A 16,346-nucleotide genomic window follows, 5' to 3' on the forward strand; every position below is an offset into this window, starting at 1 on the left:
GGGTGGAGGGATTTTATTCCTTGGGCCAGAAAGATCAGGGTTGCGTCCCTGTCCTACCACTAAGTAACCTGAACACATTTATCAGCTGCTTGAGGCTGTTTCTTGCATGGTCGCTGGGTTCACCTCTCAACACTCTGCATGTTTATTGGGGGAGTAAAATGCAGTGACGCTCCATCAAGGTACAAACACATGATACTTTCCAGAAAGTTCTGGTAGACGATGATTAACATGGGAACAATTCTCATCTCCTTGTAAAATAAAGCGAACATTCCTAAAACACCAGATGGTTAAAAAAAAAAAAAAAGCAAATTCTATGGGAGATGTTGAATTTTTATATACATTTAAATTAAAAATGATATTGCCCAAACATATGCAGGCTGTCTTGTATATGTTTATTTTCTGTGCATGCTCTTTCCATCTGCTCCCTTATTCGTCCTTGTCCTTGTCATAACACTCGATTGTAACATGTTTCACGGAGACAGCTACATACATTCAACATTTACTATATGCTAATTTCATACTAGGCACCTTCCATGGTATTTACCTGCTCTCAGTGACAGCTCCCAGTACTGTCTGCTTGTTTGAACACTCCTCGGCCCGTGACTTGGGATGTTCCCTGTATGTCTTACCTGGGCTGTTGTAACACCTGCCACAGGCTGGGGGGCCTGACAAGCTGATGCTGTGCATCTGAGATCTCAAGGTGCCTGTAGAATCAGCTCCTCCGTAGGACCTGGAAGTCATCTCCAAGCAGCAGAGAGGGCAAGCTCTTGTGTCTCTAACTCTTCCCAGGAGGGCATTGATCCCAGGGTGGGGGCTCTGTTTTCCTGACCTCAATCATCTCCCTAAGGTCCCACCTCTGAATACCATCGCACTGGGGGTCAGGGCTGCACCTGTGAATCTGGGAGCCATAAACATTCAGTCCATAACATTTCATTACGCACTACCCCAAACGCGTGTCCTTCTTGCAGGAAAATACATGCAGTCCATTCCAACAGCCCCAGAAGTCTTGCCTTATCCTAGCTTCAACTTGAAAGTCTTTACCGAGGTCTCACCTGAATCAGGTGCGGGAGAGGCTTTGGGTGTGATGCATCAGGAGACAGAATTCCCCTCCATGTGTGAGCCTGGGAGGAGTACTAGTTATGCGTTTCCAAAGCACAGCACAGCTGTAGGACAGGCTCGGGATAGGCATGCCCGGCCAATAGCCGAACTCAGAAGGAAGAAGCAGATGAGGGCTCCCAAGCACGTCCATCACCCAGAAGGCAAAACCACCAGACCTGAGTCTTGACACCGATCCTCTTAGGTTTGATGGCCATCTGTGCCTGTCACTGAGTGGCTGTGACGGGGGGACAGCAGGGGAGAGAGATTTCAGGTTGATTTATTTCCCCTTTCTCTCACTGTACAGAATTTACAGAACATCTATGACGTCCTCAAGTGGGTCTTCACCATTTTCCCTCAGTTCTGCCTGGGGCAGGGACTCATAGAACTCTGTTACAATCAGATCAAATACGACCTGACCCACAACTTTGGCATCGACTCCTACATGAGCCCCTTTGAGATGAACTTCCTGGGCTGGATCTTCGTACAGTTGGCCTCGCAAGGCACGGTGCTTCTCCTCCTGAGGATTGTGCTGCACTGGGACCTTCTGCAGCGGCCACGGTATGTCCTGCGGGGCTCAGCCTAGGAGGGCACCAGCTGCTCCACAAAGGAGAGAAAGCTCCGTCCCAGAGAGCACAAGACAACAAATGTGTCCGATCTGTGTGATACGCCATGCGGATGAGTGATGATCTTGATTCTATGTTGCTTTTGTTTCTCTTTCCTTTCTTTTTTCCTTTCTTCATTGACATGAGTCACCCACTCTGTGAAGGAGAATATCAAAAAAGATGAAGTGTTGACCTGTGATATAATTGCTCTAATTATTAATTTTCCCCTGTGATTAAATCCCCTCTTACTTTGATTGTAGCATCTAGGGCTAGTTTAGTTGATACCATAACAAAGCTAATTAATTAATTAATTATTTTTTTGAAGATTTTAGTTATTTATTTGAGAGAGAGAGCATGAGCAGAGTGAGGGGCAGAGAGAGAAGCAGCCTCTCCGCGAAGCAGGGAGCCCGATGTGGGACTTGATCCCAAGACTCCGGGATCATGACCTGAGCTGAGGGCCTATGCTTAACCGACAGAGCCACCCAGGCGCCCCTCACATAATTTATTTTTATGGCTAAATGACTTAAACTTGTAACATCAGGAATGGGCGGAAGGTCAGCACTGATAAGAACTTGCCCTTTGCCAGATCCTGTCTGTTGTCATTAATGCTGTGTTCTCTTTGTTCGGTGATGAACTTCAAGTAGCACAGGGAGATGTGTGTGTGTGTGTATATATATATATACACACACGTATGTATTATTAGTTAATATTAACATCTATATATATCTCACATATAAGTACATAATTGCATATAACATATATATATTATTTATGTTTATGTTACTGTGTATATATTTGTAGGTCCATAATGTGGCCCATCTACACACACACACACACACACATACACACAATCTCTGTCATCCTAAGTGGGATTTAAGGCGACTTTGTGCAGGTGTCTCGAGCATTGTCACGTAATGTCAGGACAGACACACAGGGAGGAAATGTGTTTTGCTGTGTCCCCTCACAGTGTGTGTGTTTTCCTGTGACCCACCAGGCCCCCATCCGTTGCCTTGGTCTTTCCAAGAGCCGCATGTGTCTCTAAATTCATCTCTGAGACGGACCCTTCATGAAGAAATTACTAATTAGGACCGTGTCATTGGAGAAGCTCTTAAGGACTGTGGACACATTGTGACTATTTGGTGGCGATGTCTTTGTAGATTTGTTCCCGTCCGTCATTTCACGACATGCTTCCTGCAGAATTCCTTTCAATCTGCTAGAGCCGCGAGCTGCCTTGACTATCCATCCCAAAGCTCTCTTGAATTGGCCCTGATCTCTCCGGCCCCAGAGTGTCTGAATGAACGTGGAAGAGAATTCTGAGTGCCTTTCAAGCATAATTGGTTCCGTGATTGCCCCTCATGAGTTTAATCTGTTTTGAAACCTAAACCATAGAACCACCTTGGGTGGATTTCAGGGTGCCCCGTTCTCGCTAGGACCATCAGAGGACTTCTTTCTGAAAGAGCAAACTCCCTTTCTTACTTGGCAGAGCCTGCGTTTTATGGTATTTTAGAGTAATGCCTTTGCTCTCCACAGGGGGTCATTAATATTTATTGTTACTTGTCAGCGAGGAGGCTTGCATGGAGGTGCGGGTGATCTGATTGGGACGCTTGCTGCCTGCCGCCTCCTTACTGGGGACCGACCATACAGCGACCACCTCGCTAAATTAATTTGTTTTTTTAAGTCCTCATCTGGGGGTCTCTGGGGGGCTCCGTAGGTGAACCGTCTGCCTTCGGCTCAGGTCGTGGTCCTGGGGTGTTGGGATCGAGTCCCGCGTTGGGCTCCCTGTTCAGTAGGGAGCCTGCTTCTCCTTCTCCCTCGGTTGCTCCCCCTGCTTGTGCTCTTTCTCTCTCTCTCTCAAATAAACAGAAAATCTTAAAAAAGAAAAAAAATAAAGTCCACGTCTGACCACGTCACTAATCATTGCCTAAACAAGAAACCCCAAGGTTCTTAGCCAGGCCCCCTTGAGTCGGGTATGTGATGCCCTGTGAAGCTCTCCATGACCACCCCCTCGACCCCCAAGGGTGACATTTGCTTCTGGTGGTCTGCTCAGTCGGGGCCTCTGGCGGGACTGATCTCCTGCCCTCCAGCACCCACCTCGTGCTGCTCCCCACCTCCCAGGGCCCCCCCATGCCTTCTCAGCCTTCCTGTCATGGCCTTTCTCTCTCTGCTCTAGTGTGGCTTTCTAGTGTTTATGTGTCACTCTGTTGTGCCTGACCATCCGCTCCGTTGCATGTGGAGTACCGTGCACTGGTGTTGAATCGTGCGTGGATGGGAAGACGCCGCCCCCAGCATCTGGGAGAGTTAGTGTCTGTCGCCCCCGTTCCCCCACCATCCCCCACCCCGACCTGGGCCAGCAGTGTCCATGAGCAGGTGCAGCCACCTCCTCCTGGCTGTCTGCTGGGCTTGCTGAGGTCCTGAACTGCGTCCGCTGCTGGCCTTTGGTTGTCTGCTGAGAAGCCACATCTCCATGAGAACCTGAGCCCTGGCTGAATACCAGGCAGCCCGGGGCATTTGGGACCGTTTCCCCCTCTTCTCGCCAGTCTGGAGCTCACCTGACCTTGTGCGTCCAAGGTGCTGCCAGGTGCGAGCAGGCAGGTGGCCCGGGAGAACTTCTCTGCTGCTGCTGCTGGGCATTTGGACTCTCTGGAGCCCGGGCGTCTCCTTCCTCTGTCATGGAGAGGCTGGTTTTGTGCTAGTCAGCTGGAAGGGGGTGCAGTGGCGCATTTCGGAGCCCTGTGTGTTGGGCTGTGAGGTGGCCAACGAGAAGCGACCTGGGGCCACTGTCCCACACTCACTGTAAACAGATACACTTTCCGGCCTCCTCCCCACCTGGAACCCTGAGATCAGAAACTCTGGGGATGAGCCTGAGGGGGGACCTGTAAAGCTTCCCAGGTGCTCCCAGTGAGGACAGGGTCAGAGCTGCTGAAGGGGGGACTTGGGCATGGGTCTTGGAGACAGGGAGGAAGAAGGACTCTCCCCTCTTCAAGTCAGAAAAGGACAGCGGAAGGCCAGGCCAGCAGAAGGGTCCAGGGACACGCCTGCAGCCAGAAAAGGGGTAAGAAACCACCACGCTGAAAAGTGCGAATTTGGATGACTTTTCACAAACTGAAGGGAGAGCAAACACGTCACTGCCTTCGCGACCCGTTCCATTAGCCACTCTGGACATAACCACTGTTCTTGTTTTCTTTTCTTTTTTTTTTTTAAACACATTAAAAGCCATTATGTTTTATTCACTAAACTACATTAAGTTCAGAGGCGCCTTGATGGCTCAGTCAGTTAAGCGGCCAACTCTTGGTTTCTGCTCAGGTCGTGATCTCGGGGTCATGGGATCGAGCCCCATGGTGGGCTCTGAGCTCAGCGGGACATCTGCTTGAGACTCTCTCTCCTTCTCCTGCTTCCCCTCCCCCCCCATAAATCAATCAATCAATCTTTCTATACAATACATGAAGTTCACATTTGGCCTAGGTTACACAATTCCAATCCACCGTATAATCCTTGTTCCCAATACAGAATATAAATATGACAGAGCACTCTCATGCTGATATAATGATCTTGGAGTACCGACTTCTGTAATTTCCCACAGATCTTGTTTTTATCTCCAGTGATGTGTTTCTCATGCTTTTGAATGTTGTGTGAATGGTTCCATGTAATACATACTTCCAAGTAGCTAGCTGTATTCTCTTGTCTCCTAGGTTGTGTGTTCAATAGATTTTGTATTTGTTCAAAGATGATTTTAGGCACAGAAAAAACAACACAGGGAGAGGACCTAGGACTCTGGGAGCCAACAGTGGATATTTTATTTTAAATGCCCTTTGATTTCAAAATAGTTTAAGACTCATAAGAAATTGCAGAATTCATACAGAGTCCCTGTGCAGCCTTCCCTCAGCTTCTCCCAAGGATACCATGATAATTTGGTCGCATATTACGCGACAAGATCACCTGGGCAAAACCAGGAAGTTGATTTTGGTACAGCCTTAACTCAGTGGTCTGTACCCATTTAATGATTAAAATGTTGGTATGTTACAGTTTAAGGGGGAAATTGAAATTGCTTTAAGGTCAAAATGTGCTAGGTTGAAAATCATAACGAAGATTAAAAAGGGAGCTGCTCACATTTAGAGCAAATAAATTTGAAACGAAAATTAAATTGGTATTCACCTGGCAAACACTAAGTCTCTCATGCACCGTGTTGTGCAAAGTACTTGCTATACAATCCAATGGGTTCTATGTAACCATAACGTTTGTTACAGTTAATATTGTGATACATTCTTTTTCTACCTCACATGGAAGTCTGACAGATTTTATTATTTATAAAATTGAAAAGTACCTCTAGTTGGGCATCTGTCCACTTCAGTGTCTTTTTAAAAAAATTTTTATTTTTTATTTTCTTAAAAGATTTTATTTATTTATTTGACAGAGAGAGAGAGAGATCTCAAGTAGACAGAGAGGCAGGCAGAGAGAGGGGGGAAGCAGGCTCCCCACCGAGCCAAGAGCTGGATGCGGGACTTGATCCCAGGACCCTGAGATCATGACCTGAGCTGAAGCCAGAGGCTTTAACCCACTGAGCCACCCAGGCGCCCTTTTGCTGTCTTTCTCTTCACATTTGGGGATGAATGTGGTCCTTTGCTTGTTATTTTTTTCTTAAATATATTATTTATTTATTTGCGAGAGAAAGTACAAATCCAAGGGAGAAGGAGAGAGAAAATCTGAAGCAGACCCTGCCCTGAACACAGAACCTGACACAGGGCTCAAACTCACAAGCACAAGAGCATGACCCGAACTCAAATCAAGAGTCATCTGCTTCACCAACTGACCTACCCAGGCACCCTGGACTCTCGCTCATGATTAATCACAGTGGCAGAAGTAGGGTGTGTAGACCAGAGCTGACAGTGTGGCTCAAGGCCACCCACGTCTGTTTCAACGAGTCTCTGAACTTTCTGTCTGTCTTGACTCTTCCCCTTCCAGGTCGCGGTTGTGAATTAACTCTGACTTCATCTTTCCAGGGGTCCGTCTGCCATTCAAGGCACAGTCACATCTTCCAAGGACATAGACGTGGAAAAAGAGCAAATAAGAGTGTTGAAAGGAAGAACCAGTGAAGACCTTCTTGTGCTATACAACCTTAGTAAAAGCTACGGAAGCTTCTTCAAGAGGACCACTGCTGTGCGAGATATTAGTTTGGGCATACGGAGAGGAGAGGTAAGGACCTTCTATTTGTGATTCTCTCTGTTACGAACCCGTGTATCTCTAACTGTGCACCTGCTTGTGGTAGGCTCACAGTATCTGCGATTAGAGCCAAGAGCTTTCCGATTTCTGACATTTCTGCAAAAATCACTAGACACAGAATCTGAGTAGAGAGTCTATTGACTCCTCCCGTGGGGAAAACTTTGACTGATGGATGGGAGTTTATCGTTTCACAGTTTTCAATATTTCATGCGTTTGAAGAGTTTTAGTCATTGCTTGGGCTATGGGATGACATTTTATTGAGGGAAATATTTTATCAATCCAATTAATTTAGGGAACCTCTTCTAACTCTTACTTGGACATCCACACTTTTTAACTGGCCAGTTAAGCCCATCTAGTAAAATGCTCCCTGGGGAGGAAAAGAGCACTGGCACCAAAGCCAGAGTTTAGAATTTTTTTTTTGGGGGGGGGATATGGCATCAATTCTTATAGAAATGTTTAATCAGAACTGATGGAAGCCATGCAAATTGTTCCTGATTTGTGCTTAATTGCCTCAAGAGAAATCAACTCTGAAAGTGATTACCGTTAATTAACTGTGAAAAATAAGAGGTTCCTTGCATTGCTGTTGTGCCCAGCTCCTGAGAATCTCGAGGCAGGTTACCGGCTTATGGGATGGCCAAGCATGCTGTGCTGTGGCAGAGAGCAGGTGTTTCAGAGAGGAGAATTCTGAGGTCAAGAGAAGCCTGGGGACCCATCCAAGTTGATCCAGGAGTATCCTCATGTGCTGTCTGTCCTGTGGTTTGTGGCTGACAAGGACAGTACGCTAAGGAGGGTGTTTTGGCAGCTACTATTGGCCACTCAACCCAAAGACTAACTCTGCAACCTTTGACATCATACTGAACTATTTGTTTTACTTCCACTTCAAAAATCATTTTTTAGTTTTGCTGATACCTGTTGGGGTACTTTTAAGCTGAAGAGTAAGAGGAAACCTTGGAATGCTTCATAAAGGAGTTGCTCCAGGGATCTGAAAGGGAAGGCCATGATCACATAGCATGTTAGGTACCCTCATGTGTGCTGCCCCAAATCACGTGGGTGGTACTGCCTTGGAGCCGTCTGTCCGGAAATGGCAGCTGGGTCCATGCGTGAGATGGTGGGAGGGATCAGTCGAGTTCAGGGGGAAGCATGGGTATGAAAGCAGGTGGGAATTCAAGGAAGCACCTCTCAGCCCAGAGGTCCCAAATAGGGCCCTGTGGTTTCTAGGGAGGGCCAGTGCCAGGAAAGCCAGAATAGGCACTTTCCTGAGATTCAAGGGGCAGGGAAGTCACCTGAGGTCAGTCGACAGAAAGCCAGCTGATGCCACCAGAAAACGGAGGTCTTCGAGGAGATTTTAAGAACCACACAGACTCGGGCTCTGCCACAGAACCTGTAGCTATGGACATACTGAGAGATAAAGCCTAGGTCTAGAAAAGATGGCAAGAAAGCCATTTGTCCCATGGGATATAAGACAACATTGAACCAACCCCTCCCCCCCCGCCCAATGCTGTCTTGATGCTGATGTCAGAGTTTAGAACTGATAGTTCTCTTCTTAACTCATGTTGGAGCAGCCTAGAGTCTGACTTGGGGGTGCGGAGGGGGAGGGAGAGCAAGGAGGATATTTTAACATACTTTATTTATGTTTTGAAGATTTTATTTGCTTATTTATTGGAGAGAGAGAGAGTGAGTGCGGGGTGGGGGAAGTTAGAGAAAGAGAGAGAATCGTAAGCAGACTCTGCACTGAGCGTGGAGTCTGATTGAGGACTCAATCTCACAACTCGAGATCAGGACCTGAGCCGAAACCAAGATTCAGACGTTTAACTGACTGAGCTCCCTAACCATGCCCCTGGATGTATTTTAATCTATGCAGCAGCATCAAGGGGATCATGAGTACAATGAAGTGAGTTTCAAAAACTCGTCCTCCACACAGGGACACAGTCAGGACCTTGTTGGAACGACCCCGCAGCGGACGGTTAATCTCAGCACTATCCTGGGGGCAGGCACTCACCCGTGACCCTCTGAAGTGCTCCTTACGCAGATTCACTCTTCCTGGGCGATTGTCGATACGGTCACCTTGCTCAGATCCCACGGTCTTCTGCAGAGTGCTTTGTGCAGTCGTGTGCATTTGAAGGTCTACGAGTAGCAGAAGCCGGAAATGTGGGGTCCGAGCCATCTGGAAGTCAAAGCTGCCTGTGGTGATTTAGCTGTTCCTCACCTGTGTCTTTTCTCTATGTAGTGCTTTGGGCTCCTGGGGCCCAATGGGGCCGGGAAGAGCACCACATTCAAGATGCTGAACGGGGATGCCCCTCCGACCTCAGGACATGCTGTCGCCAGGACTGACACAGGGTAAATCCAAGACGGTTGCTCTTGCTGCCTAGGGACAGCCCTCATCCCCTCAGTCCTGTGCCAAGAGTCTGAGACACACTTCTCTCAAGATTTACCCGCCGGTTAGCTGCCAGGAGCCTCTCCTCAGACAGGGAGGAACTTCCGGGGCCAATGAGATAAGTTGCCCACATCTGGCCACAGGGTCAAGGACATGTCTGCAGAAAGCAGGCAGGGCTGACCTCTTTGGTGACCCCCCGTGGGCTTGAGGTGTCTGGCTGCTGATGTGGGTGAGTGGGAAATGGCCAGAGGGTGGCCATTCTTGCTTCACCAACAGATCCAGCTTCAGACACCCCTACCTATGGGACAGTGGCCCCAGGGAGTGGCATTGATTCTCTCGTTGGCCACCCAGACCCCTCTTTCAGGTGGTTGACAGCTTTGGGTCAGAGTGAGTATCCACATGAGAATCGAGATGGTGGCATCTGGGGGAGCAGGGAGGACATGTATTTTCCCTGCTGCAAAGACCATGCAAGATGCTGGGTGTTGCGCACGCCACAGGCTGCCCGAGGTGACTGGGTCCCATGGGGGCTCTATGGGCAACCCCCCAGAGAGAGTTTTACCTCCAAGCATCCTCTGATTCCTTCTGAACTGCACTGCGACTTGGGGACTGTCCCCAGGGGTGTGGGCGCCATCAGAGGTGTGATCGTCCAGTCAGATAAAAGGCCCACTTCTCTATCTCTGCCTGGTCTGGACTGTTAGAAGTTCTCGTCTCTCTTAAGAAGGAGACTCCTGGTTCTAAGCCTCTCTGGAGGCAGGATGGGCTGCTTGCTTCTTGCTCTGAATTTGCCCGAGGAGCCAACTTGTCCTGATCACACTAATTAAAATGTCCACTTGCAAGCTTAGGGCTCTTTCCGGACGAGCCCTTCACATGCTGTCACATGTGTCCCAATACAAACGTTTCCATGGCCCCATCTCTGCACACTTTTTCCTTTCCATACCAATTACAAGGCCCCTAGCATATATCTTTTTTTTTTTCTACTGCAGCAAATTGATTGCTAATTGACAATGATTATAATAGATTTCACACGTCTGTTGCTCAACTTATATAAGGAAAACCACGTCCTCCGATGGTCCTTCTATAAGCAGCTCCCGTCTGAGTACCCTGGTTGATTTCAGTCTGTCTGCTGGGGTCGCAGAGTCTCTCCTAAGCACGCTTGGAAATCATGCACCTGAGATTTGTATATATGGGTTTAAATAGAATAATTGAAAAAAAAGTTGTTCAAAAATATGAAAATCACCCATGAATTGGCTAATTCTTTGCATCAACAAATACTTCTTGTCCTTCTATGATGTGCCTGGCACTGGGAGGTTTTCTTGGACTCCTAAGGCACAGTGTTAACATTTACACGTCTCCTGCTAGTGTAATTTAGACATGCATTCATCTCTATGTGTATGTATCTATTTTTGGAAAGAGTTTATTTATTTGAGAGAGAGTGCAAGCAGGGGGAGCAGCAGAGAGAGAAGAAGACTCCCCACTGAGCAAGGAGCCCGACGAGGAACTCCATCCCAGAACCCAGGGCTCATGACGTGAGCCAAAGGCTGATGCTTAACTGACTGAGCCACCCAGGTGCCCCTATATCTAATTTTATCTATTATCTCTACGTGAAGTATGGGTGGTTAAATATATTTATATGGAGAGATTCACATGTTAAAATCAGACAAGCATATAAAGATCATTTACTTGGTATTCCTCCTTTATATTATTCCATAAGCATCTCCCAATCCCCTTCAATAATAGTTATTGTTTTTATTTTTTACAAATCGGGTGGGCATGAAATCTCATTGTTCAATTAGTTTGCACTTCCTTGATTATTTATGAACTTGAGTGTTTTTCCCACAGTTATTTGTTTGGTAGGTTTCTTTCCTGCCAATTGCCTGTCATGCCCTTTGCCCTTTTCTCTATAAGGTTGTCTGTCTTTTTGTTATGCTTTAATGTAAGAGTTTTCATACCTTTAACCAGAAACGAATCTTTTTTTAATTTTAATTTTTATTATTTTTAAAATTTTTATTTTTAAAATTTCATTTACATCCAAGTTAGTTAACATGCAGTGTAATATTGGTTTCAGGAGTAGAATTTAGGGATCATCACTTACATGCAACACCCAGTGCTCATCCCAACAGGTGCCCTCCTTAATACTCACCCCCAATGACCCTCTCCCTCCAGCAACCCTCAGTTTGTTCTCCGTGCTTAAGAGTGTCTTATGGGTTGCCTCCCTCTGTTTTCATCTTAGTTTAGTTTTCCTCTCCTTCCCCTATGTTCACGTTTTGTCTCTTAACTTCCCCATATGAGTGAAATGATTTTTGACTTTCTCTGACTTATTCCACTTCATATATTACTTTCTAGTTCTATCCTTGTCATTGGAAGTGGCAAGATTTCATTTTTTCTGATGGCTGAGCCACATTTCACTGTGTGTGTGTGTGTGCATGTGTGTAATATTGTGCACATACACACACCCCATCTTTATCCATTCATCACTTGATAGACATAGTTTGGCTGTTGTGGACACTGCTGCTGTAAACATTAAGGTACATGTGCCCCTTCAGATCAATATTTCTGTATCCTTTGGGTAAATACCTCGTAGTGCAATTGCTGGATGGTAGGGTATCTCTGTAACTGTTTAAGGAACATCCTGACTGTTTTCCAGAGTGGCTGCACCAACTGGCATCCCTACCAACTGGAAACTAATCTTTTGCATGTTTTATGTGTTTTAAGAATTATCTTTCTTTGGTACCTTGAATTTTAACTTTGTTTTATAAGTTTATATGTGTTGATGTTTGCAGTTTTGACAAAGCCAATTTAATGTTTTTTTTTTTTCCTTTGTATTTCTTATTCTTTGAATCTTAACAAATTCTTCTCTTTTTGAGGTCAAAAACTTTAAAATTGTCTTTAATTAATAGTTAGAGTCACCATGTGGTAGAAATAGAATTTGATGTTTGTTAAAATATGTGTTTATTTATTTTGTTATTTTTAGAGACAGAGCGGGGGGGGGGGCGGGGAGGAGTAGAGGGAGAGAGAGAATCTCAAGCAAACTCCATGTACATCTGTGCAAGCAGACTCCACCTCAGCACTGAGCCCCGCGTGGGGCTCTATCCCACAACCCTGAGATCAGGACCTGAGCCGAAATCAAGAGTCTGAAGCTCTGCTGATGGAAACACCCAGGCACCCCTTGATATTTTTTCTGTTTTGAGTTCTAGTTTGCTTAATGCCACTTCCTCACCAAGGTGTCTTTGTGTCCATCAAAAGGCACTTCTGTAATAGTGAGTCCTCGGACAGGCTGGGCTCTCAGCTCTGGTTTCTCCTGCTTCGCATTTCCTCCCAGGCGGCTACATTGCCTGCCTGTCCTCTGGGTTCTTAATTTTCAGTATTGTTTGAACTCTTCTGGACCTTTATGATGTATTACTTTTAGGATCCTTTTACCACTTTCTATAAAAATGTCACAATATTTACATCTTTCTTGGGATTGCATCACATTTTTATACTATAATTTGAGGAAATTGAGGTCTTGATGAAATTCTGTTTGCCTTTTCCATGACTGTGGTATATATAGACATATATTTAGGTCATTGAAAAAATAGCATTTATTTATTTTTAAAATATTTTATGTATTTATTTATTAGAATTTATTTGGGCGGGCCATGAGTGGGGAGGGGCAGAGGAGGAGGGAGAAGCAGGCTTCCTACTGAGCAGGGAGCCTGATGCGGGGCTCGATCCCAGGACCCTGAGATCATGACCTGAGCCGAAGGCAGACACTTCACCGACTGAGACACCCAGGTGTCCCTAAAAAATATCACTTAGTCACATTTTGGACTTTTCCTTATACATTCCTTGCATATCTTTTTTAGATTTATTCATCCAGATGAATCTGTCTCCATCAAGAAACATTTAATCTCGTTTGTTTGTTTTCATTTTTTCTTCAATTTTCTCACGGCTTGGGACTCGGCCACTGACGTCACAGGGAGTGTGTTTGTGTGTTTGCCGTTTGCTCTCTCTTTTCCTGTGTGACACCTTCTGTCAGCTGGGTGGTTCCTTCTTGTGATTCTCTGACTCTCCCGTGCAGAACCAGGTCTTCTGTTGAAGACTTTAGGGTTCCCGCTTGCAGCCATAGGGAAACCATCCCATTTCCAGTCACGGCACGGCTTTGCCTGGTGCTGACCTGCTGAGAGGCCTGGAGGATGAGCAGCCTTCTTGTACCCAGAGTTCCCAGCCCACTTCTCTCAGCCTCTTTCAGGAGGAGTGAGGCTGTGCTGTAGACCCAGTTACCACACTGGACCTGGTTCTGGTCCCTTGTCATCACACAGAGGTGTGTTCAGTCCCCGTTATGTCCCCCTTACGAGTGTGTTCAGTCTTGCAGGGGCCAGACCTCCAGATGCTTTATGTAACTTGGAGCCAAAACCCAGCAGGCAGTGGCTTGAGATCCTGGTCTCCCTTCCTCCTTGTTTCTGATGCCTGGGGATGTTCGAGATGTTTTTCTTTTCTAGACACTAATTACATAACAAGAATGAAGCAAATAAAATCTAGTCATCATTTTTTGCGTGTACAGAAAGACATGCAAAGCATTGTGCCCGCAATTTCCAATGAGATTTTAATTGATTTTATGTTGCATTTATAGATTAATTTGGAAAGCACTGAGATTTTTATTCTGTGCAAACCTTTTTATTCTTCCGCAAACCTTGCACTATCCAAGAACTCTCAAAGTACTATGAAATGGTAGTGTATCTATTGTTCACTTTGGTAGTAGTAGTTCTGTTTTGTTAAATGTGGTAGTTTGAAACCCATGTGCATAGTATGTGTCTTGTTAGTGTTATTCTGCAATTTTATTTAAAGTTCTTCAAGGCAAACATTAAATTTATCATTTTAACACTCATACAGATGAACCTGTTGTAGTTCTTTTTCTTTTGACATATTTATGTCATTAAGGAAAGATTTTTGATTACTGAGCTCTTCCTACCTTTCTGCAGTAAACTGAATTTTATCACAGATGTACATCTCCTTTCGTTTACTTAAACAAAAGTAGTTTGTTGTTGAAAACTTTCATTTTCTAACCCTCCTGTTAAATTATTCTGATTTTTAATCTTTGTTGTAATTTTGACTATACTGTGTGAAAGACCCATTTACTTAATTTAAAAATTTTAACTCTTTCAGTGCCCCTGGGTGGCTCAGTCAGTTAAGCATCTGCCTTGGGCTCAGGTCATGATCTCAGAGTCCTGGGATCGAGTCCCGCATCAGGCTCCCTGCTCAGCGGGGAGTCAGCTTGGGACCCTTTCTCCTTTTTCCCTTAGCCCCCTGCCCTTCCACTCTCTCTCTCTTTCTCAAGCTCTCTCAAATAAATAAATAAATAAATAAATAAATAAATAAAATTGTGTGGGACATAATAAAAAATAAATATATACAATAATTTTAGACTTGCCAAAAAATAAAATTTTTTGAGTACTTTTAATTTCTAACTGATTCTAACTTCTTGATTTGAGTGGTTTTTAAAGTCTTCTTCCCCTAAATAAATGATCAAATCATTAAGTGTACAAACATACTTCTTTGTACAGCTCTACCTTGATCCTGAAAATGTAAAAAGTAGTATTATTACTGTCACTGTCTTTTAAATGACATATATAATTCTGCGTTAATCTTTTAGAAAGTTTGATGGAAGAGCATTTCTGAGATTCAAAAACTTGTGTTTCTTGGTTTAATATTTTAAAAAATTTCATTTCAAGAACCTTTCCATATATACACACATGCGCACAGACAGAGTAAGTTATAAATAGAAAAGTAGTTATAAATAGAAATGTTACAAATAGAAGTTATTTATAATATATAAAAGATATATAAATAAGTCATAAATAGAAAAGAAGATCTCAGTGAATTTTTACAAAGCAGATACACTTTTATAGTCTGTATGTAGCTCAGAAAGAGAACAAGACCGAGACCCTTTAAACCCTTCAGATCTTAGACTAACACCTAACCTGATTTTTTTTTTTGAGAGGGAGGGAAAGTGGGGGAGGTGTAGAAGGAGAGAGAGAGCCCCAAGCAGACTCCCCTCTGAGTGCAGAGCCCGATGTGGGGTTCGATCTTACAGCCCTGAAATCGTGACTTGAGCCGAAACCAAGAGTCAGACGCTCAATTGACTAAGCCGCCTAGATGTCCCTGTCTGTGTTGGCTCTTTACTGTTGTAATTGCTGTGTCGGTGGGCAAAGATACAATTATGCTTTGATTGGTCTGCGTTAGTTGATAAAACGTCAATATTTCGAACTATCCTGTTCAACAGCAGATAGCAGAACCAATGGGCTGGGGAGTGTTGGAGTTACATGTGATCCTGTTGCAGACTCTGGAAGGGAATGGCATCTATAGAAAGGAAGCTGTCTCAGGTTCCTCTGCTGTTGATTTTCCCTGCAACTGTAGAAGGAAGAGGTGTGTTTTTGTTTCTTCGGTAGCGTGCGTGTGTTGTGTGTGTGTGTGCATGGTGTGTTTCCGTAACGTCTCTACGAGTATAGATGGACAAAAGAATCTGAATTTCCAAAGCCAAAAAAAAAAAATATATGGTCTATTTTCCTCATCCCTGGAAGCCTGACTCCTGTTCATAATCGCATCCCATCATTTGTAAACTAATTGGAAAATGAAATTCAAATAGCTGTTCTTGAAAGAAAGAATACATTTACATCTCCTTCATGGCCTGCAAGTCCCTTATTATGCTACATATCTGCGTAATTAGTTTAATTATAACTAAATCACACTTGCATTAATTATATTTTTAACCTTGATTATTTGTAATGTTAATTGCACGTTGGTATTCAAGGAATTAAATGGGTAATTAGAACACAATGGAATCTTTAACTACATAGAGAGCCACTATGTATCTTCCTGCCCATGAAGCTCATAACTTACCGACGGCTAATTGGAATACATCGGCACCGTCATACATCATTTTGAGGTCCCCTTTGTGTCTTTTCTGAGGTTCTATTATCAGGAACAGAGCTGTTTTCTTTTTGTTTAATTTATTAATGTCTATGAATGCATGTTCTCCAATTGGAGAATAGGTCTAGAATTTCATAACTGACCATTAT

General features: G+C 44.6%; 1 protein-coding gene across 2 annotated transcripts in view; it reads left to right on the top strand.

Annotated features, from left to right (window-relative positions):
* Positions 1 to 16,346, top strand: part of ABCA13 (ATP binding cassette subfamily A member 13) — a 321,989-nt gene that overhangs the window by 250,913 nt on the left and 54,730 nt on the right. For both annotated transcript variants that reach the window (XM_082692779.1, XM_082692780.1), the window contains exons 53-55: positions 1,403 to 1,656; positions 6,698 to 6,890; positions 9,145 to 9,254. In XM_082692779.1, coding sequence (XP_082548905.1) covers positions 1,403 to 1,656; positions 6,698 to 6,890; positions 9,145 to 9,254 — 557 coding nt within the window. The remainder of the gene's footprint in view (positions 1 to 1,402; positions 1,657 to 6,697; positions 6,891 to 9,144; positions 9,255 to 16,346) is intronic.

The sequence above is a fragment of the Mustela nivalis genome (genome assembly GCF_964662115.1).
Source record: "Mustela nivalis genome assembly, chromosome: 12".
NCBI lineage: Eukaryota > Metazoa > Chordata > Mammalia > Carnivora > Mustelidae > Mustela > Mustela nivalis.